At 41.0% G+C, this 23,825-nt stretch overlaps 1 protein-coding gene across 1 annotated transcript in view; it reads right to left on the reverse strand.

Moving 5' to 3' along the window:
* LOC137260631 (uncharacterized) overlaps window positions 1-23,825 on the reverse strand; it is a 36,402-nt gene continuing 12,577 nt past the window's right edge. The window contains exons 2-7 of the mRNA XM_067798229.1: window positions 5,206-5,388; window positions 4,542-4,716; window positions 3,728-4,010; window positions 2,889-3,002; window positions 1,929-2,165; window positions 1-1,608 (exon numbers count right to left, since the gene is read on the reverse strand). Coding sequence (XP_067654330.1) covers window positions 1,306-1,608; window positions 1,929-2,165; window positions 2,889-3,002; window positions 3,728-4,010; window positions 4,542-4,716; window positions 5,206-5,388 — 1,295 coding nt within the window. The 3' untranslated portion in view covers window positions 1-1,305. The remainder of the gene's footprint in view (window positions 1,609-1,928; window positions 2,166-2,888; window positions 3,003-3,727; window positions 4,011-4,541; window positions 4,717-5,205; window positions 5,389-23,825) is intronic.

A 23,825-nucleotide genomic window follows, 5' to 3' on the forward strand; every position in this document is an offset into this window, starting at 1 on the left:
ACAAATTTCTGATTTATTATGAAACTACTTCAAAATTTCAACCTTATTCTACTCAGTTTGATACATGATTACAAATTAGTTCAGCTACAACAATTATGCAGTCAGTTGTTCCAAGAAACAATAAATAGAATGTTTAAGACATCACAAATATTGTGAAATGTATGGCACTTCATTTGGTATAAATATTCTTCAGTTCATGTACAGAGCCAATGATGTAGAGAGGAACAAACACTGATAAGATGTATCAGCATTACAGTAGGTAAGTCAGTATAGAATGTTGAGGTGAAAATTAAACGTACACCCTCGTATTTGGGAGTTCTGGATCATGGATGATGTTCCAACAAGTGGATATGCATACATTTCTCTCAAAAAGTGAACACTTTCACTAAAACTGATTGCTTACTTCTAATGACCCAAACATCACAAACTGAATTTCATGTACACAATGCTGTTTTCATGGTCAGTGTTTCTGTCATTAAAGTTTAGACTTCATGGACAACAATGAAAGATGAAGTTTTAATACAGCATGTGCACAGACAGTGTATGTCTCACTGTCTGTGCCAAGTCAAGTTCAAGGTTGAGTTTTAAAGGCATGGAAGCTGAAAGGATTTCATAACCATGAACAAAGTCAGTTCCATGAAATTTTAACACAATATGAGGTAAGAGGACAAGACCAAACAGGATCCATAAAGAGCATACAGAAGCAAAAATGAAAATTCAGAATCCAGGCATTATGCCTTCAAGAACTAATCAGATTCTGTAAGATCAACCTAATGTGTATCGTACTGAATCAAGTCTGTGGTGATTGACTGGCATGAAGATTTAGGTGACCTCCCGTCCAACCCTGACCAAGCATGATCACAAACGGTGTCCATGTGCAGAATAGAACCCTTGTGAATAGAACCAGGCATGGCAAGCTAACACTTTGATCACTAGGCTGCAGGACTGCACCTTTAATACAAGGAATTGAAAAGCACATGGCCAACACCTTAAATCTGAAGGAGTTATATAATGGTATAATGTGTATGTTCATTTGAGCAGATATTAAACGTAATATACGTCCTAAATGCTGTTTGGAATGAGGTATATTCTTCGGTCCAACTTCAAGTCCTCTGCACAGCGCTTGTTTCAGTCGACAAACGGTATCCCAAAACCACTGTTCTCTGTTCTGAGTTCAACACATTCGCCTTTTGCCGACACCAATAAGTAGGCGTTAGAACACCCAGCTGTTCCGGAATCGTAGTTCAAACACATCCATGGTCAACTCGGAACACTTCTCAAGGTCGGAACACTTCTCAAGGACCTTCAAGACGCCATATTTGATCTTAATGAATCCACATAAATCCATTCTATAGCTCTGTCCGGAGGAAGTATTTTGCAGTAATATAAACCAGCTCTTTCTCCAAGAGTTTCTAAATTTGGAGTCATGTACGAGATCGCGGTCACGTGAAGCTCATGCTCTTTGATTTCTACCAGAAGCTTAGTGAGTTTCCAGGCAAGATCACTCTGAACCAACATATCTGTGTGGAAAATGATGCCTTTATGTCTGTCGTCAAAACGACGGCGGGCAGTTTCTGACGCCTTGTTGTATGCGGTCAAGTAGGATCCCTGTAAATAACAAGACAGTATTGGCGTAATGTGTCCACATTCAGTTCACCATGTTGAAATGCTTGTCAAAATTCAGTAACTTTTCAAATGTAAGAAGACATAGAATTGTTTCAAGATAACAAGGTTTGTTTTCTAATTAAAGTATTGTTTACGAGACCAAGGTGAAAACCGATTGCTACACACTTCCATTCGGTGCATTCTGCATTTTGACTTTGTATAAGGTACATTTCTGTATATTGAAACGTATAAACATGTAGTACCTGTTTCAGACAGTTTAGTGTTTGTCAAATTTGCTGACATTTTGTATATATGATGCTCACATAATTAAGGTCCCTGCATGTATACAACTTGGTGATGTTTGTGTCTCCCAGCGCTTTCTTTATCCTCTGTGGGCTCACCATCCGGGCAGCTATCTCAAATGGTGCTTCTGGTTTCTCATCGATACCCTGTGTCTGTGGGCGCAGCACGTCGGAGAATGTTATGACCACTGAATGGTGCCGTTCAGCTAATACCGAGGGTGGGATCTCGGTGGCCTCTCCTACAATGTAACTCTCCACCTAAAGAGATCAAGCAAAATTTCAGGAACACCAGTCAAGACAAGAATGTCATGGTGGAAACGTTTTATCACGCACGGGGTAGTTCTCCGAAGTCAGTATTTCAATATCACACGTATTCAAGTCGATATTTCAAAAGAATATTTTTTAACCAAAAATCTGAGAACTAAATAGCAATATCTTCATAAAATGTACATAAAACATGAAAACGTTATTACCCACACACAAATACTATTTCCCAAAATATTGGAAATACAACCGAAAACTGCATTAAAGAGATGTAAATGAATCAGACCCATAGGGTTCAAGAAACCCCCAAACCTAATCTGGACAATGAGAAGTGGTTTACCACGATTAGTTTGTCTCAGAACTCCGATATACAACAATGGTCAGTAAACGATGAAGTCAGGAGTAACTTGATAATCCAGTGATTGACATTCTGAGCACCATTTACGCAAATGGATATCATGACCTGTATGTCACAAGTCAGAAAGCCTGTACACATCATTTCCTTTATTACCTGTTACAACAAGGACATATGGTCGAAGATCCCTAATCTTCCTGGGGACAGAGACCATATAATTGTCCCCTCTGTACGGCTGCTGAAGAATAATTCTCATTGTCGACTAATGACAAGAGGGTGAACTTGGGACAAACTCCTTAAGGGGGCCATGGGTCAGGGATTTAGTTATGGGTGATGGTGGGGTAGGGATGGGTGAGACTGACCTTGAGTCTAGTGGACTCCTGTCCCTGGAGACCTGACAGCCACTTCTGTGCCACCCTGACGAAGTAGGACTCCCCCTGTGGGTTTTGTGTCATCTCCTTCACCTCCAGGATCGGCTGGATGGAAGAGGGCAGTGATGCATTAATTACCGTGTGCCACAGAGAGACATACTTCAGATACAAGAACGAATCCATAATCCTGACTGGAACAATGATCAACACCGTCCGGGAAGGAAGAAGTCACGAGCCACGTCATCGTGGCTGACCTTCTGGCCCATTGCTGCGTTCGGAGAGCATAGATTAATGGGGGCTAATTTTGATCTGGGTTACATGGTATAAAACAGCCTTAGCGCCAGTCTATGTTAAGGTCATAATAACCTTCGTGCTAAGATAGCTTTTACAACATGGTTGAAATACTCATGATATTTGCTACAAGACGCTTACACCGAATACATGTTCCCTGTTGGAGGAGAGCTACTTCTAGTTATCACAGAAAGAAATTATACTAAATGACTTTCAGTTAATGAAAGAATAACGTTCTGCTAGAAAACCACTACGGCATCTTTGATAAGGTAAAGGTTTATCTTTGTTATAAGTGTATATATAAATATATCTGAAGTATTCATTTATCCCTACCAAAAACTGAGCAGCATATTCTATCCAAAAACAAAACATCTGTTAGAACAGGTTTCCGCTGTAACGCAAAGAATATAGAGGGAGACTATCCATATAACAGGATGTTTGCGTTTGGATAAAGGGCACTCATCTGAGGCAATGCCTAAACGTTTTCAAAGTACAATACAAATTCCACAGTCAAAACAATTTGCCAAACATAATCCAACCTTTGTTATGAGCACTGCTTTCTCGTATGCTTCTCTAAATAGAATCCTGGCTACATTTACGAAAGCAGAGGGCGCCTTCATCGTGTTGGCAATGAATAACGCTGTGCAGTTGGCGACCAATCTCTGACCGTCTTCCATCGAGCCTTCAGCGCTGATATCCAGAGCCGGCATATTGCCAGGAAGTTCGCCGGACGAGAAGACGCCGTGATTGAAGCCGTCCATGAACACCATAGGGCTGTGGTACACGAGGTCCGAGTCAAAGGTGACGTCATCTCGCATTGACCTGTAGTGTGTAGATTACATTGATAGAATCAGACAGGATACAGACAAGCTTGAAATGTACACACACAAAACAAAAATGTGCCCACCTACGGAATCAAACCCACCTCTCCAATCATATCAACAGCAGACATAGCGGAAAAGTGAGTGAGTGAGTGAGTGGTTTGGGAGTTACGCCGCTTTTAGCAATATTCCAGCAATACACCACGATGGGAAACACCGGATGAAGGCTTCACACATTGTACTCATATGGGGAATCGGTCTTCGGGGATAGCTATAGCTATATTCACTAGGCTACCCCACCGCTCCTGGCTGATATGACATACCTCTTCCTGAACAATGGCAGTCAATGAGTGAGTGAGTGTGGTTTTACGCCGCATGTAGCAACATTCCAGCAATATCACGGCAAGGTACACCAAAAATGGACTTCATATATTGTACCCATGTGGAGAATCGAACCCGGATGTTCGGCGTGACGAGTGAACGCTTAACCACAAGGCTACCCAAGCACCCCTGAACGACGACAACGTCTCACCTAAACGCTTCCGCCACGCTGGTTATCCGAGATATCCCGTCGAGGTCTCCAGTGATCGTCAAGACAGGAAGCGGAAATGTCGATGCCTTGAACTGTGGTTTGAGATATGTACCCATCAAGATGACTCCACTGAAAAAGTCCGGTACTTCCGCCACATATGTTGCGAGCATAGTCCCTGGAAAAGTAACATCAAGGTTTTCCTTGGTTTCCCGAAAAGCGAAAAAACAACGTTTTGGAGCGTTTCACTGATAAGGCTATACGTGTGAGCAAAATCTGACGTCTCTACCTGAACAAAAAAAAAAGCAAGGAATGAGACTGGTACAAGAAAGGCCGAAAAAGGTTTGAGCGCAGGTTGCATAAAGTTTGAAAGTCAACGTAAACCATCCTTTTTTGATCAAAAGAAGAAATATTGCAGAGCAAAGCAAAAACAAAGAATAATTGCTTATGTTAACAGACTATCGTAACAAAAGACCGCTTAGTAACAAGGGACGTTTCCGAATTTCAGCCAGCAACCATCTTGATTTGATTCGAATTCCGTGTACAGCTTTTCCGATGATCGTGAAACAGCATACATTTGTCAAAACAAAAACAAAAAAAACAAAAAAATCAAAGTTCCTCCTAGACAGACATTAGAACGGCAGTAAAACGTCTTCAGCATCCTCACCTCCTCGGCCGTGACCGGCCACAAAGATGGCGGCGTCCTCTGCGTTCATCCCTTTGACCGTCAGCTCCTCCAGACCCATGATGACCGTCTCCCCTAAACTGTCCGGGGTCAGTGGTCCGTCTGTCTTGGTGTCCAGCAGACATATCCACAGACTGACCCCGCTCTCGAGCTGCAGGACTGCCGCTGAAAGAAGCAGATAAATATCCTAAAGCAGGATGCCTATATAGTTGTAGATTATCCCTGCCTAAAGTAATCTGTCAATGCAGATCCAGTAACAGAAAGACAACAGTTGGTGCCTGGTTTGTCGCATGTCTTACGATCTGGCATCTGTACCTCCTCTTTCCAAACTTTGCTAGGCTCCTATAAGGTACGGTAGCTTACACACACACCTAGCCCTTCCTTGGACCCACAAAAGAAGTATATAGTGAGTGAGTTTAGTTTTACGCCGCATTCAGCAATATTCCAGCTATATGGCGGCGGTCTGTAAATAATCGAGTATGGACCAGACAATCCAGTGATCAACAACATGAGCATCGATCTGCACAATTGGGAACCGATGACATATGTCAACGAGCCTGACCACCCGATCCCGTTAGTCGCCTCTTACGACAAACTGAGTCGCCTTTTATGGCAAGCATGGGTTGCTGAAGGCCTATTCTACCCCGGGACCTTCACGGGTCGGAAGTATATAGAAAACATCCATGTTTTCTTATCTATATTCATGTTATTCTAGTGTTCAACATGCATAGTTTCAAGAATATTAGGTATACTTTAATGAATGTATTGAAAGACAAAATGTTCTGAAACAAGAGTTATAAGGAGTCAAGGCTAATGGAGGTTTTCTTGTCCCTGGATATAAAGTGTTGCTGCCATACATGTGATATGAGCTTTGATACACGACGGGCGACCATTCGGGTTCACTTTTCCGGACTTTCCTCCATTTTCTATTTCGTATTTCTCGTTTCTAGCTATTGTGGTTTATGAGAATTATAACCAACAGGTCACTGACGCCGGCGAAATTAATTTCAATGATTCTCTCTGAGAATTCATACCTGCTTGAAGTGTATGGATTTGTTCCTTCCAGATGTACCATTATGAGCAAGGTCGCATGCAACCAAAACATCAAACCCAATTATTCATGAAATATAAAATACATCGCTGATTTAGAAAAACAAAAAACAAAAAATTATAAGCGTATAATCGCAAATCAAAAGTGCAATAATTTGTACTTGGGTTTACCTCCCTCGAAACGAAGCAGCCGCGATACCGAACCCAGTCAGAGCCGGCGGGTATGCACTCAAGTGTGACAAAACCTTTTCATTGGCCACTGGTTCATTTGCCAATACGCTTAGAAGCCATAAACAAAGAGCCGACTAAGCCGACAAGTGTTAATTTGAAATTGCATGTTGTGAAGGACTGAAGCTGTGCATTGCATATTGTCATTAGCAGACAGGTAGGCAGACATATAGGCGTCAATAAACCAGACATTGAGCTTTCTCTGTGACAGAGGCTGCTTAACAATCAACATTTTTTTTATGTAACGAGTAGATAATTTACTTGTTTGTGTACACAACAAAGATTAGACTACTGCTCACGACCTCATACTCATGCTCGTTATGAGCGCAGCGCAGCATAGCTGTTGAAACCACTTTTTCTCCCCAGCGTTGGGGGTAAATTAGTGAATCGTTTGAACTTTATAGGTTGGATTAGTATTGTTGATGATTTGTTTCTGTAAGTGCATACCGAAAGGTATCAGAATGTGCAAAGTTGTGTTTTACGTTGCATGTGGCTTTACAGCGTAAGTGTTCAGAGTTTCAGTGTCTAGCAGAACGTTTCAAAATTTCACATGGCGACGTTATATACATTACATTTGTCTTTCAGATTCTATGGGTAGAATGTGTGAAGCCCATTTGAGGTGTACCCCGTTGTGATATTGCTGGAATATTGTTAAAAGCGACGTTAAACTAAACTAAACTCACTCACCTTCTCACCCACCCACTCACGTACGCATGCACGCACCCACACGCACCCACGCACGCACGCACGCACTTAGCAAAACAAGACTTCGGGGCGTACAAGATAACATCCAACTCATAATTACGGATTATCTGCCTAAGAATTTGTTTTTAATGTTCTCCGATAAGACTGTCGTGGTCATACTATTTATCGAAGTGTTTGATGCATAGCATCGTGTGCCGGCACAGATGGTTGTACTTCACCGGACTTTCTAGTTCAGCGTCGACTGAAGACACTGACGTATCATCTGGTTCATGTCTAAGTGCGGAGATAAAAATCGAACAAGCAACCATCCATATCGCTGACATAATGTTCCTAGTTCCTAATGTTCATAATGTTCTCCAATCGCCATGTCTCGAAACAGATGTTTAAAGCGTCCGTAAAATATGGTTCCCGACAGGCCCACAGACAGATCATGGCGTTACGTCGAGGACACCTCTGAGGTTATGTCATCTTACTTATAAAGTAGCTGTGTGGCTCAGGGCCAAGGTTAAGCTACAAAGAACTGCGCCACAGACATGTGTTGTTGCCATCAATGTGGTAATGTTGTTGGTGGTGGTGTTGTTGGAAACGGGAGAATAGGCAAAAAGATTGTAGATGTGGCTCTGTTCTGTAGTTGCAGTCGTGAGAACTGTTCTTGAAGAATGCACCTGGAACTTGATCAATACTGGAAATTCCTAGAGGCCCTGTCCTACGTCCTATACACTTCAAGATTCATGAATGTACAGTATATATGCTTTAGGGCTGGGACGAGTAGCCCGTATACTCGGGTGGATGGTTAATATGTTTGACCCAGATACCCGGCTCAATATACGGACCCGTTATGTGACTAATAGATTACACAATGTAATATGTTATTCCTTCAGGATTAAAAGGTTGTCTTTGAAGTTTTAGACATAACTTACAGTCACTTCTTTTGAATATGATACATGGTTAAGATATTGAAAACCCCGAACTGAAGAACATATTGCCACTTCTTGCAAATTTAATGTGCGGAATTAAAAAACACCAGGTTGTGTAGGGTAATGGGGATTGGGTACCCTGGTAAAAAATTTGGACCCGTCCCATCCCAGTTAGGCTTGTTGTGTGAAGACATTAAATATTCCTTTAAATGCAGTGCTGATTTCTTGTTGTCTTGTAAATGTCTTGATTGTAAAGGGTGAATATTAAGTGCTTCAAAGTTTTCTAATAGCATTCCAGTTGATATGTGATGTCGGTTCAGGAAATATCATAACACTATACGAGATAACGAAAAACATGCACTATTGACTATTGATTCTGTCATTAACATAACATATTCGCTACTAGTTCAGCCAATGCCAGAACACTATTGACTATTGATTCTGTCATAACGTATTCGCTACTAGTTCAGGCAATGCCAGAACACTATTGACTATTGATTCTGTCATAACGTATTCGCTACTAGTTCAGGCAATGCCAGAACACTATTGACTATTGATTCTGTCATAACGTATTCGCTACTAGTTCAGGCAATGCCAGAACACTATTGACTATTGATTCTGTCATAACGTATTCGCTACTAGTTCAGGCAATGCCAGAACACTATTGACTATTGATTCTGTCATTAACATAACGTATTCGCTACTACTTCAGCCAATGCCAGAACACTATTGACTATAGCTTCTGGTATTAATATACCACATTTCGGTAATAAATACGAATGAGGAAACACATTAGGTACAGGTGATCAATTTGGACCCGGATTTCCAAAACCCAGATCAAATTGGAAGCGTCATATTCTTCACATGGTAAAAGGTCGATGAAGTAGCAAAATATAGTGTGGACATTCCTTATGTTATGTCTGCAAGGCGTCATTCTGTCCTCTCCTCGGCAGCTGATTGAACAATTCTACAAACATCGGTTCATCTTGTCCCCATAACTCAACGCCACCAGAGTTAATTGTATATTTATCATCATCTCTGTCACTGGGTGTACCACGCTCAACTTAAAAACACAGCTTTCGCCGCGCCTCGGGCAAACCAGTCACTTGATGTTTACGTTTGACGGCGTTCCGTCTATAAAAACAGACACAAGATACCATTTCTGTAAGCAAAACTGAGGGTGTCCATTGTCCGTTGTTTGGCATCTGCTGTGGGTGGTCATCCAGAAGCGGATCAAGATAAACAGACATTACTTCTCAACCATTCCTGGTATTTAGAAGAATGGTCAGCAAGAAACAAGCGCGGAGGATCCCAGTGTCTTCTTAAAATTTATTCCATAAAAACGTCCTATGGAACTGCAGCTCACGTGGAAATATGTGGCAGAAAGCTTGAAAAGTCACCAAAGGCCTCTATTTTGTTGTTCAAATACGCGCAAAAGCCCGATTTAATAATTTTTATTTTTATATAAATGTCCGAACCAAGTAACTTACTATACGCATCGAGCTTTATAGCTGAATGAATGCACTATAGATCGACGAGATTCCATTAAGGAACAGTGGCAATATTCTATAAACTACAGACATAAACATAAAAGTACAAAGATATAGAAATACGTGTACACACAGATGATACTTATCACAACAATTAGACGCTAGGTGTTGTATAAGCAAGGTATGTAATGAATCACTGTAACAAGACATGCAGTATAATGAATATAATAATGGCCTAGCACAATCAAGAAGTTTTCAATATTTGTTTGAAGTTGTATATATATGTATATATATATATATATATATATATACATATACATGTATTTGGTTGGCTAATTTTTCGATTGTATTGAGACTTTGAAATTTATTATTTTGAGTGAGTGAGTTTAGTTTTACGCCGCACTCAGCAATATTACAGCTATATGGCGGCGGTCTGTGAATAATAGAGTATGGACCAGACAATCCAGTGATCAACAACCTGAGCATCGATCTGCGCAATTGGGAACCGATGACATGTGTCAACCAAGTCAGCGAGTCTGACCACACGATCCCGTTAGTCGCCTCTTACGACAAACTGAGTCGCCTTTTATGGCAAGCATGGGTTGCTGAAGGCCTATTCTACCGCGGGACCTTCACGGGGTATTATTTTGAGATGAAAGGGATTTACCTTACTTCTGAAATATTTAGAACAATTCATGAAATCGTGCTCATTATCTTCAAGAACTGAGCCCTCACTAGAGAGACGGCCTTGCACAGGTGTAGTGGTCTTGTTCTCCTACCTAGTTCAGTTTGTATCCTGTGATCACTCAGTCTTAACTCTGCGAAGTGGATACGGTGAGTTTATATATATGAGGGGTGTCACTTTGTACAGGTTGTGCAAGGGGTGCCACTTTGTACACGCTGTGCAAGGGGTGTCACTTTGTACACGTTATGCATGCTTCTCCATACCAGCCATCAACACCATCACCCGCACCAACTTCTAAATGCCACTTAAAGAACTCACACATCCTAAACTAATATCAAGGCTTTGAAATGAACATTAATTACAGGCAAAACAATCCCCAGTCATCAAAACAGTTGCTAAACTAAAACGAAAAGGAGCCAATATTGTTTTTGTGTTTAAACTACAGTAATCAAGATTTGCTGAACATGACAGAATTGCATGGTTGTATTGAATGCATCTGGCCCTGGCCCTGATTCACAGACTTCACAGGAGTTTGTGATCAAAGGGGCATTTCCTTCCGAAACAATGCACACGCTCTTTGGCGGTTATCCTGTTTCCTCTGTTTAAGTTGACATGCTTCTTACCCACCCACCCTCTTTATGTCATCTCGACATGCTCCTTACTTGCCACGAACCACTTGACCAGCGTATGGCCGATATACTCAAACCCCACTTGCTCCAAGACATGACAGAGTTGGGTTGATCGTAGTCTGTCTCACAGTCCCTAAGCCACATTATTTTGCTTAATGCCAAGCCTTCTCTGCAGTGCTAAAGCCTTAAATGAAGCAAGTCTAGATTTCTTCAGGTTTAGGAATCTTTGGTCTCCCTGGGGCGCATTTCCAATTAACATGGGTTTGTTTGTTACTATCAAAATTATATATATTCAGAGACTAAACCTTAGTCTAGGTTGATCGCCCCTCTCTGTAGTGTTTGCTATATCACGATTGGTCGTTATATCGAGAGGCGACATGTGCGTATCTGTTAGTGAGTGAGTATTGATTGACGCCGCTTTTAGCAATATTCCTGCAATATCGCAATAACACCAGAAATGGTCTTCATGCATTGTATCCATGTGGGGAATCACAACCGGAATTTCGGCGTAACGCGCGAACTCCATTTTTTAGATAACCCACTAGGCTAACCAACCTATCGTACACGTTTACGGGTTTACCCACGAACGCTGGTATGGTGCCGACATACCTACACACTTGATCAGTGCGAATTAGATTCGAACACAAGTTTATGACTTCTGATATACCCATGACCCCGTTTATAATAAAAAATATAATCAAGATCAAGGGACAAGGGAGATAATTTTGTACAGCTAAAATGTTGCAGATGTTTGTTGTTTCGTACACGAACTGTCCTTCATTATTAACATGTATGATTAAATAATAAATCTCGATGTTCTCCAAATCGAAACTAGTTACAACCGTTACTTTAAAATTACAAGGGGCTTTAGTTAAAAGAAAACTCTACACTGTACTGACAAATCACCGGAAGTTTTCAAGTCCAGTGCACCGAGATGTCAAAACCGTTTCAGGTTTATCGCTTTTGTGACGCGTTGAAATATACAACAGCAACAGAAGAGCAATAAACTGGCTATTTATTAGCACAGGCGTACATTCACGATAACATGGCATTGTGGCAGCAGTGTCCCTAATGTCAAGTACGGTCGTATAAAGGTCACGAATTCGGGAGTAGAGTTATTACATGTTATTAAACAGGAGCTGATATATGTACAGTCATAGACGAGCGGATAGGTACAATCAACACGAGCGGATAGGTACAATCAACACGAGCGGATAGGTACAATCAACACGAGCGGATAGTTACAGTCAAACACGAGCGGATAGTTACAATCAAACACGAGCGGATAGTTACAATCAAACACAAGATGGTTACACTCAAACACGAACAGATAGTTACAGTAAAACACAAGCAGATAGTTACAGTCAAACATGGGTTATGATCTGTTTGCGGTGAAAACGTATCGATGAATACGCTCGGTACATGAGGGCTAACTTAGACCAACCCTACTTGTTCTCGTTGTCTCGTTTGATGTACCTTCCCCATGTAATACAAACAAATAAGGCGATTCGAAACTTTGTTAAACAACTTTTACCTTACGTTGAATACAATTCTGAGATTCTAAATGTTCACCTAGCAAGGTATTATTTGCAATGATATCTTAATTTCACTTTATTCGACTTACGTTTTTGTTTTGGGTGAAATTCATCGGTACGTTTTCACTGCAAACAGACTATAGCATGTGTATTGCCAAATACTACTGCTAGACACATATTAGATGATCCTGCGCACTAAACGCATTTGTGACAAGAGAGGCGGTACAACGAATTGGGCGAGTACACTTGGCTGCTACAGGTAGCTTGACGATTATGCACGTGCAATACATTCGTGACATGAAATCAACACCGCATATTTCTTCGAATGATAAGACTGCAATTTCAGGCATAAGCTACTGATATTGCACGTTAACCTTTAGTTAAGACGAAGACAAATAGATGATTGGGGCATTGACAAGCATTTTAGATATTCAAAAATTTTGTTTAAAAAACCCAGGAAAATGTCATTTGCTTCGTGAAATGGATCGGTGGTTCTAAACATATTTGCTCAGTATATTGTGTTGATTCAATTCGTTTGGATTGTACCTGTTCCCAAATCGAGTGTGCTATAACAATTCATGCGTGAAACGCACGGGGAAAATGAACTTCTCGATATTTATCAGACATCCTGTCTCCCTCTTGTTTCAAGTGGATCGTTCTGTGGGGCGTTCCCAAGTATGCAAATTTGGGGCATTTGTCAGGTCGTGGATCATCTTATGTGTTTACCAGTAGTAGATATTAATTCTGTCCAACACGAGCAAGTATGTACACTGTCAAACCCGAGTTGATGTGTGTTATGTCAAATACGAGTTGATACTAGTAGTTTATTTGTCAATCACAAAGTAATATGTATACGATCAAACATGAGTTCATTTGCGTAATATTTCAGCTATATGGCGCGATCTGTAAATAATCGGATCGGTGAAGGTCCCGTGGTAGAGTAGGCCTTCAGCAACCCATGTTCGCTTGTCGTAGGAGGCGACTAACCGGATCGGGTGGTCAAGCTCGCTGACTTGATTAACACGTCATTGTTTCCCAACTGCGCAGATCGATGCTCATGTTGTTGGTCACTGGATTGTCTGGTGCAGACTCGATTATTTACAGACCGACGCATTACAGCTGGAATATTGCTGAGTGCGACGTAAAACTATACTCACTCAGTCACTGTAAAGTATCATGATCATCGATGTGCCATCCAAATCGAACCATGGTCCCATTCCTCACAGCGGCCGCATCACTACAACTGTCTTAAGTCTATGTTAAGCTATGGGAGTTACGATCATCTTAGCTCTACGGTCGTTTTGTGGAACGGGGCCCTATCGCGCATTTCGACAAGCGTGGGTTGCTGAAGTCAAGGTCTGCACCGGATGTTCACGGGGATCGGGCAATTGTGAGAAAGAAACAATTAAAGGTGATAGCGGTTTTTGGAGTTTGTTTTATCTAACATGATCCCGTCTGACATAGTGAACAAAGGAGACATATAATTGAACATTTATATAGTTAACGTTTGTTAACCGGTGATCAGTTGCATGATATTCCAAATTATGTATAAGAACGACATTTGGAAATCTAATTTCAGTGATATCAATTACCCTGTCGACATAGCTAGGTTACCAATAATACATTACTAACATGACAATGCAATGATGCATTATTTATCTCTAGATATTTAATGTCACGTGCAGCAGTCATGTTAATTTCCTTGTCAATCAACCAGGAATTATAATAAATTTCCCACGGCATGTCGTCCAGAATGGCAGGTTTACCTTTGACCTTTGCACCAATCTCATCCTGATTAGCTGTCCAGGACAATGTAAGACAACATTTCAATCGCAATTGTTAACATTGATTGTGATAAATAACACACGTCAGACACAGTGTCTGTGACAGTCCCTGGGTTGTGCCTTGGTGGAATGCTGACGCTGGTTACAAATAACCAAAAACCGATCTGAACCAATCGTAACTGATTATGTATTCTATGGTACCAGGATACCCATGATTTATATTGACGGGTCAAAGCAAAAGAATATATATGTATTGATTGATAAATGATGAAAGTATAAAAGGTTTCTTATGAAAGAGTATATGTACGGATACACGTTGAATGTATAAAAGGTTCAATAAGGTGTATATGTACTGACACACAGTGAATGTATAAAAGGTTCCTTAATGGTTTATATGTACGGATACACGGTGAAAGTATAAAAGGTTCATTAAGGTGTCTATGTACTGATACCTGATGAATGTATAAAAGGTTCCTTAATGGTTTATATGTATTTGGTGCGCAGTGGAATTGAAAAGTTATGTGTCGTAGTGTACTATTTGGGGAACAAAACGTGATTCTCTTGGCTATAAATGTATGAAATAATCTAACCAACAAACATGGGGAACTAAACGTGAATCTCTTATAATGGGGAAAGAAACTTAATATAAAACTTGAAATTCTATTATCTATACTATCTATTAGTATTCCAAGATTGCTGCACTGTTACAGCTACATATGGGCTACTTCTAATTTGATGAACTGTCTGTTCAAATTCTATTTAACTATATAACTGCATCCTACCTGGACAAGCTAATACAAGCGTGACGAACAGTCACCTTGCTCGAACAATCCTGTACAACACACTGATCGATTTAACAGTGTCCCACGTGGTCAAGAATACCTGGTCTGCTCGCACGTGAAAAAGCATGCTTCTCGGTGACCCTCGAAACATGGTGCGTTTGTGCGATCCGTCCATATGTTTGGTCTCCAGACCAGCACTCATACAAGTTGAATGTATAAAAGGTTCATTAAGGGTTTATATGTACTGATACCTGATGAATGTATATAAGGTCCATCAAGGAGTACTGTATCCTAAATCTGGATCTGGACAACTTGGTGCATCATGTTTGCGTATGAGTGAGTGAGTGGGTATGGTTTGTAAGATCCTGCTAAATCATGGCCGTGACACGGGACATCTGTTTACATTATAACCATTTTGAGAATAGAACCAGGAGACGAGAGAACAAATTAACCACCCGACCATCGAAACGTACACCCATCCTAATAACATTTGAAAAAAAATCAAATCAAAGAAACTTCAGAGTGAGTGAGTGTGGGGTAGCCGAGTGGTTAAAGCGTTCGCTCGTCACGCCGAAGACTCGGGTTCGACTCCTCCTCATGGGTACAAAGTGTGTAGCCCATTCTGGTGTCCCACGCCGTGATATTACTGGAATATTGTTAAAGTCGAGTAAATCTAAACTCACTCACTCATCAGCCATCAGAGAATGAGCACGTCGATTACTGAAACTTGTCAATGCATACTTTCACTTGCACCAACGTTTATCGGTTTATCGGATGTAAATGTCATCGCTTGTATTCTACCAACAGATATCAGATTTTAAGTGACTTTATTCCAGCTATATGTAGACTGACTGGGATCCTCTACTTGAGACCCATAGTTTACGACATATGTCCCACGAGAAAACGAACAAAGGAAAATTATACAGTAGCGTATCAAGACGAGAAAAAAAATCCAAGAGTGATATAATTGTCCGTTTTCCTCACAGCTTCAGGTCTGTCTAACTAATGTACGAGTTATTAACAGTCATCTGGTTTTAGAAAAAAACAACAACCATGTGGAAATAAACCAACCATCATCCACCTCCATTTCTTTTTTCGTGAAAATACGGTTAATGTTACGATAACAAATCAACATCTAAAATACTCCAAGAAAGATGTGAGCTCTTTATCGCTTCTCACAGTTGTGTAACCGAGTTTACTTCGGAATCGACGTAACAGTAAACCCTTTACATCACCTAAGTGCTCGCCTCACAAACAGCAAATCAAAATATTTTCCTAATCAATTTACCTGTAACCGCCGCCGTCGATCACGGTATCACCACCTCTGCCGGCTGTCTCCTCCACGGCGTCTGGTGTGCAGCAAAGCGAATAATAGTATAGTAGATAAACATATGTTTTTTGTACTCTGAATGCTGGATAAAGTCGTTATGGCGCGAGATCTATTAACGTGAGATTGTATGAATGAGTTACTGTAACACCTGTTTCTATGCTTCCGTTTTGTCCGTGTAATTTCACAAACCCCTTGGCAGAGATTAGAAAACAATTTATGCCTCGCTTGTCTAAAATCCTTAAGTAGCCATGAGCAGATTTTTATAAACCTTTCTAAATCTCTTGGTAAGAGTGTTCATTTCACGAGGCTCGTGGCACCTGTATCTGATTTCTGACCCCAAAAACATTCATGATATCAGTGGAACCAAATATGTACTTAAACACCAACATTACAACACTGATCAAAGGATCAGTCAGCACACATTCCTCTTCAACATCCTAGGGAATGCATTACACAAATATAACTTGCAAACTCCGCCTATTGAACAAAATCGATTGTCATAAACATGCATTTTGTCTGCACTAAGTGAGAATGATTTAACCAGAATTTAGCTGCCAAGTCAACCACATCAAGGCAGGGGCACACCGATGGAGTTTCACACACTGCACCCATCTGGGGTATCGAACCTGGACAGGTATACTCTTGTATCGAAAACAGCATGCTTTAATTTGTGTACATACATTCTCTACGACCAGTACACACACGCCTGAAAACCAAACACTGACCGCGTGATTCATGTTTTAACCCTCGTTTGGCATCCCGCAGACAATGTGTCTAATTCTCTAGCCAGCAAAATATTTGAAGTAGGAGCATCAAAGAAATGTCAGCTATAGAGGGCAAAGACAATTATATGTCCATGTTCCGCCATATGGTGATATATACAACAGGCGGCGAACTTCAAAGGTATTTAGAAAACACGGAAGTGAGCAAGGTTGTCTTCTCCGAGGTCCGCGCCTCGGTATCTTGGCGGGTTTCTCATTGCAACTGCCTGTTTCATCTGTATGTCAAACGAGGAAACAGACTCACAGAGTGGGTTCATACCCCGTAATGGTACTGACCGATTAAAATAAAGATGGGGTGGCTCCAATGTATGGTCTAGCTGACTGGACCATAAAGGGGTTTGTTTACCAACCGACACGTGCAGCTCATTGTACTGAAAACACCGTGCTTGTTAAAATAGAAATGATTTGTCAAAGGGACCATTGCTTGAATTATTCGTGTTTGAATTATTCGGAATGGGGCCTCGTATCTTTAAAGTAACTGCCATAATGGTCGTGTACTTTGGATCGCTTTGTGGAAAAGTAACGACATCACTCTGCCACATTATAGGGCTTACGTGACAACGGGCCTGGAAGAGCTAAGAGGAGAACACTGTTCGCCTCATTTGCCAAAAATACACACCAGCTGAACCTGTGTCGTCTAGAGGTCAGGTAGGTTATTCGCAATGATAAACAGAATCCAGTTGTTATGTGTGTCAAATTTCATAATAGGACCGTCTATCGCTGTGGCCTTTGCGAAATGTGCCCCACCCTCAAATATTAGCCCCTAGGCCATAATTGGCCGTGTGTGTGTGTGCTGGTCGTGATGTTCGGTGTTCTGCAGTACAGGTTGGTGGGTCCTTGACCGGATGGATCAATTTCATTGACGGGTTTTAATATCTGTCAATAATGGTCAATTTCAAACACGACAAACACGAGTTAAGCGCGGTAGCTGATGGGGTCGTAAACTGTAACCCACGTGTGAAGGTTTGTTGTGGAAATTGGCGTCTGTGAACAGTAAAGTTTTCAAATATATTTAGTTACTTGGCGTACATGGAATTTAAACCATAACCACAGGTTTATAGCAGACTCAAATGACATAACAGTGTCCGACGAATCTGATGACTTGACCAAAGGTTTCATCAGCATTCTAACCCTGTGTCTATTGCCTTGTACATGTTATTTCCACACCTGCGTCATATAGCTGAAATATTGTCTGGTCAGGCCAAAAACAAACAAAACTAAGCCTGTGTTTCCACGATGAGTGGGTGTCACCAATCAACTGTAGAATAATAACCACCCAATCCGCATATTACGACAAGAATGAAGACCCACAGACATCGAAGAATCCTGCATCCTCACATTGTGCTACACGTCACAGAGCATCGCATCATGCAGGGGTTCCTGTTAAAACGTTCGCTCGTCACACCAAAGGCTCCGGTCTGATTCCTAACATGGGTACAATGAGTGAAGCCCATTGCTGGTGTCCCTCCGCCGTGATATTGCTGGAACACTGCTAAACTAAACCCATTGACTTTACGCAAGGAGACTCTAACAGACCCTGTTGTGGATCATCCCTGCTTTACGACAATATACATTTACTGTCAACAATGATTCACATGCATATTCAAAAACACAAACCGAAAACACATTTTATACCTCACTCACTCACTCCCTTTACGCACCGTATCACGTAATACGACGCCGAGGCCCGAAGTTACCTGGGTTCAAAGGTGTAATGCAGTCACGTTGACGCCGTGCATGGAACGTGTTTAGCGTAAAGCCGACACATGACTCTGTAAACATGGTGGCCATCCCCCACACCCGTATTGGTGTTTGATAATTGTGACTGTTAGTAGACGAGGAACTAGGAGTCTCGTTCTCGATCATTATAGAGTTATTTGGCTACTCAACTTTCATGAATACAAAAAGTACGGTTACATAACTCGAAGGGACACTAATTTCAGTTCAACGACAATCGTACCAAATCACGCAACTACTTAATTGAATGCCTCGCTTCTTTGAGTGGCGTGTTTAGAAGTTGGTGAATGAGATAAGGACAAACTTTATGGATGAACAACTTCTTTATTGAGGTGTAGCGACGTTCGGATACAGATTCTTGCATCGTTGTGAAACAAGTATGATACTGAATAAAGAAGTTCTTCATCTATAAAGTTTGTCCTTATCAAACTGAATGTCGTAATGAAACCAGAACCTAATACATTTGTGCCACTAGACATTGTAATACATGTGTATTTCCATAACATCTCTGTCTTCATTAATAGGGAATCGAACCCAGAACGACAGGTTGAGAAACACTTGTTCACGTGGACTATCCTAACGCCCTTGTCTTGTGACTATAAGTCAGCTGCAATGAACGGTCACCTTCCAATGAAATACACATCACTTCATTTAAGTATATTAGCATGGCTATCGCCCCGATTGATCACAGTTAAACAATCGTGGTCGGAATTAAGGTCGGACAATAAAGTCTGCAGGGCGTAACAGTGGAACCTTTGTCTGTATGTATACATGGTGCTCTAACATAGTCGGGGGCGGGGGTGTTGGCAGGGGTGTACTGGACACACAATGCATAAGATATGAGATGCTGTAGTTTTAAGGCGTAAGTCTTGATGTTCATGCAGTTTCTGGATGGAGTATTGAATATACATTCGAGGTTCCTGCATATTGTTGGAGAAAGTGGCGAATATATAACTGATAATCCTGGAATCCACTTGAGGTAAAAACTTAATATAACCACTGTTTCTGCAGTACTTGGTAAGGAAATAGGGTGAATGTAATCGAAAGACAGTTATCTATGTCCAACAAGTTAAGTGAAGCCAAACTTCCTCTGGGATCAATCTTCATTACATGTGTCAAATATATTGTCATGAAATAAACCTGCCTGCGCAAACAGTACTTTCCACCCTGACCTTGATAACCTCCACGTGCACGGTGTCCTTTGAAGACTGCAGCTGGAGGTGCATGCGGCGTGTCTGGTTGTATGGGATGCAATGCATGTTTATATGTGATTGGTAATGTCTGTCTTCATCAGCGTCTGTTAATTACAAGACATATGGTTGGTACATATGGTGGGTAGTCCTTTCATGTGAGCGCCAGTCGGAATTAGTGAAAGCATTTGGATGACTTTATACGCAGAAACCGAAACGAGCGCAATTGCAGGGAGTTGTTTGTGCTGCCAGTCTACGAGCATCATAAATAAACGATGATGCGACATAGTGGAATCTTTCTGCAGGGATTCGAGGATTCTCGTGATTATGGAAGTTGGTCCGTCAATATTATTTTGTTTGGTTGTTGTTTAATGCCGCACTCCGCAATATTCCAGCTTGCAAATAATCGTGTCTTCGCCAGCCAATCCAGTGATCAGCAGCATGAGCATTTATGTACGCAAACGGGATACGATCTCATGTGTTTACCAAGTCATTGAGTCTGACCACCCAGTTCCGTTAGTCGCCTCTTACGTCAGCATGTGTTGTTGAAGACCAATTCTCACCCGGATCTTCACGACTTTTTAATTAGCTGCGATTCAGGGTGTATGTAATGGATGTTAGAGATACCAGCACATAATGTGATGTTTGTATGTGCTATGACGTGGCAATCCATTTCACGGTGTGACATCGGAAAACAAATGTGTCATTTGCTGGCAGACTGTAAGGCTGTTGTGCCATTGTTTGACATCAGTAACAAGCTGTAACTATAGTAAAGTTTATAGTGAGTGAGAAAGGTTGTTTCGCCGCTATTCCAGCAATATCACGGCTGGGGGACACCAGAAATGGGTTTCACACATTGCACCTATATGAGGAATACAATAGGGACCCGCGGCGTGACGAAGGCGATGGGTGCTACGACACCTGCTATGACTTCTTTCAAAAAGAGGCAAAAGCGAAACACAAGTAATTGTGTTAAAGTCAATGTCAATCTACCAGGGCCCCGTTCCTCAAAGCTATCGAAAACGTAAGATGATCGTAACTCGCATACTTTAACATAAACTTTTGGCAGTCATAGCGCTAGATTCGCTTTGTGGAACGAGCCCTGGTAGGTTGATCTTAACGGCTGTGCCCCGATCCACAAACTGTTCGTAGCGTCATGGCATTCGTAAGCCTATGATAACGTGTAGAGTTACGACAGGTCGTAAGCCTATGATAACGTATAAAGTTACGACAGGTCGTAATGTTACGAGTGCTTTCTGGATCAGAACCCAACAACCGGTTAACACCAAACTAAAGTGCTGTGCTGTTTCCATGCTTTCTCGCACACCTGACTGTCCCTTTCTCTGCACTCCTCCCTCGTGACAAATAATGAACTGTGTCAATATTTTAATGAGAGTTTTGTTAAACAACGTTTTTATTTCAAGGAAAACTATTCTGCAAAAAAACAACAACACAGAGTTGGTATGGTGTTCTGATTATGATCAGGGTTTCATTGAGTATGTTACGTTTATTAGTTTTCGAGCTAGACTGCAATTCATCTGTCCACTTTTGCCAAGCGGACTAAATCACCAACACATTAAAATCACCTCTCAATGAATACGGCGCAACTCAGTTCAAGAGGTACCGGCGAATAAATAATCCGCCATTGTATGAAACGATGTTTATTAGGTCTTTGACTTTCCAGCTTAAAATGGAAGAGGTTGGTCCGTTTAGTTTGCGTCCATCAGATATAGGATCAGCACGTACAGACCTACAAGTACGCGGAACTCCCACGAGGTCTGAGGACAGGCCGTAAGCACCTTCTTTGATGTAGTCTAAATATTATTGATGGACGGGTAGAGATTACTCTGTTGTTTTACAGTGTGTTTACAGGTTTTGATTACGCTGTGTGCCCGAGACCCCTTAACGAACTTCAAATAATATGCAATCTACATCAGAGCTTGGTGGTCTCGCTAGAATATCGCTCAGGGCGTTATAGCCGTTATCACTTACTTCATTCTACAGAGTCGTGAAAAATAATATTCGGACACTTGGCGTAATTTCCATAGACTTACATCATGTTAATTGAGGATGGCATAAATAATTTTCATGAATTTAATTTTCGTAAGATCCAAGTCACATTTTGCACATTTTTGTAAGGAATCATCTTACCTACAATCACGTAATTTCTGTTTAACTTTCCGCTGCTTAGTTATCGAATGGCAACATTTTATCAACATGTGTATAATGCCGGAAACTCCGTAACATGGCGGCCTATGTGGCTGTGCAACGTGGAATCACATGCGGAAGTTGATAAATGTGTTGTCATTAGTTAAATAGTGGTCGGAAAATTGATCTGGGATTATGTGCGCTGAGCAGAGATGATTTCAAATTTGCCTGTCACACTGTACAAAGATCCATCCTAAACTCACGTCAAGAAAATGCTACACTGAAGTAACATGTGTAAGTCTAGGGAAATTACGTCAAGTGTTCGAATACATCTTGTATGGGTCTGTAGCTTGTTTACTGCATGGACACCCGAGAATACATCAAACATGGATTCATCTCAAGCTAGAATCATGTTATAAGTTTGAATTGTCTGAAATTAATCACAATTCTAGTTCTTTCGTATTTTAGTTTGTATTTGTTATATCTGCATTTTCAGATTTGGTTCCGGTTTGTATTTGCGTTTCAGAGGTTTTATCACTGGAGGAGACATGAAGTCATCCTATCCCAACAACGTGATAAACCGCCGCCATATAGCTGGTATATAGAGCGACGTAAAACTACACTCACTCACTCACTCACTCACTCACTTACTAGGAGACCGTTATGTGAAGCTGTTATATATATTTGACCAAAAGCATAAAGTGAGAGTATGAAGGCCATTATCATACAAAAGACAACATACACCCATATGTGATGATGGCTTGGCTTGAAGTGAAAACGACACGGTTCCTCAATGGCAATGATGCCGGTGTGATAAGAGTGTTTCAAACCTGATGTTTAAGTTTATGCAACAGTTTTCAGCTTAGAAACGTTTTGATAACTTCTGAGTTGCTTTTGGAAAGTTTCAACCAGTTTTCAAGTGTATGTTTTGCTTTGTCCGGAAAGTACGAGCAAACACTAACCTTGGCACTAGATCGGGCAAAGGACGTACCTATTTAATCAAGAGCAAAAACCAACACATAAATGCATTTCTTCAACAGTTCACAGTTTCTGACTTATCAACAACACCAACAACAAAATGATAATAATAAATTAATAATAAATAAATGAATAAATGGAGAATCGAACACAGGGCTGCGACTGGACGATATGAAGGCTTGTAGATCTTGTCAACACCTTATAGTTGACCTAAGGATAGTAGTATTTTAACAAATGTTTTAAGGCTTCTCACTTTTAAATAACATTATTTTGGAACTTTCGTCTGCTCTGCATATAATTCCCCGTGTAGCCCCATACACACAAATGTACTTTACAATCCTAGACTTTTTCAACAGACTCATTCCACACAGAAGATAATCACCTACTGTGATGCCGATTACTACTATCAGACATTGACAAGCCCACTGTAATTACATGTGTAAAAACAATGTTTCAGAAGGTAAACGTAAAATGTTGAAAAGTCTTTTTACTATCAGCACGGCATCATTTAATACGACTTCTTCAAAAGCTCCTTTATATGTTTTGCAAACTCACACCCAAAAAATACTACGTGTTGATACACATAGACACAACATCAGTCAAGTATTTTAGCCAGAGACTTGTCGAGCATT

The sequence above is a fragment of the Haliotis asinina genome, chromosome 14 (assembly GCF_037392515.1).
Source record: "Haliotis asinina isolate JCU_RB_2024 chromosome 14, JCU_Hal_asi_v2, whole genome shotgun sequence".
NCBI lineage: Eukaryota > Metazoa > Mollusca > Gastropoda > Lepetellida > Haliotidae > Haliotis > Haliotis asinina.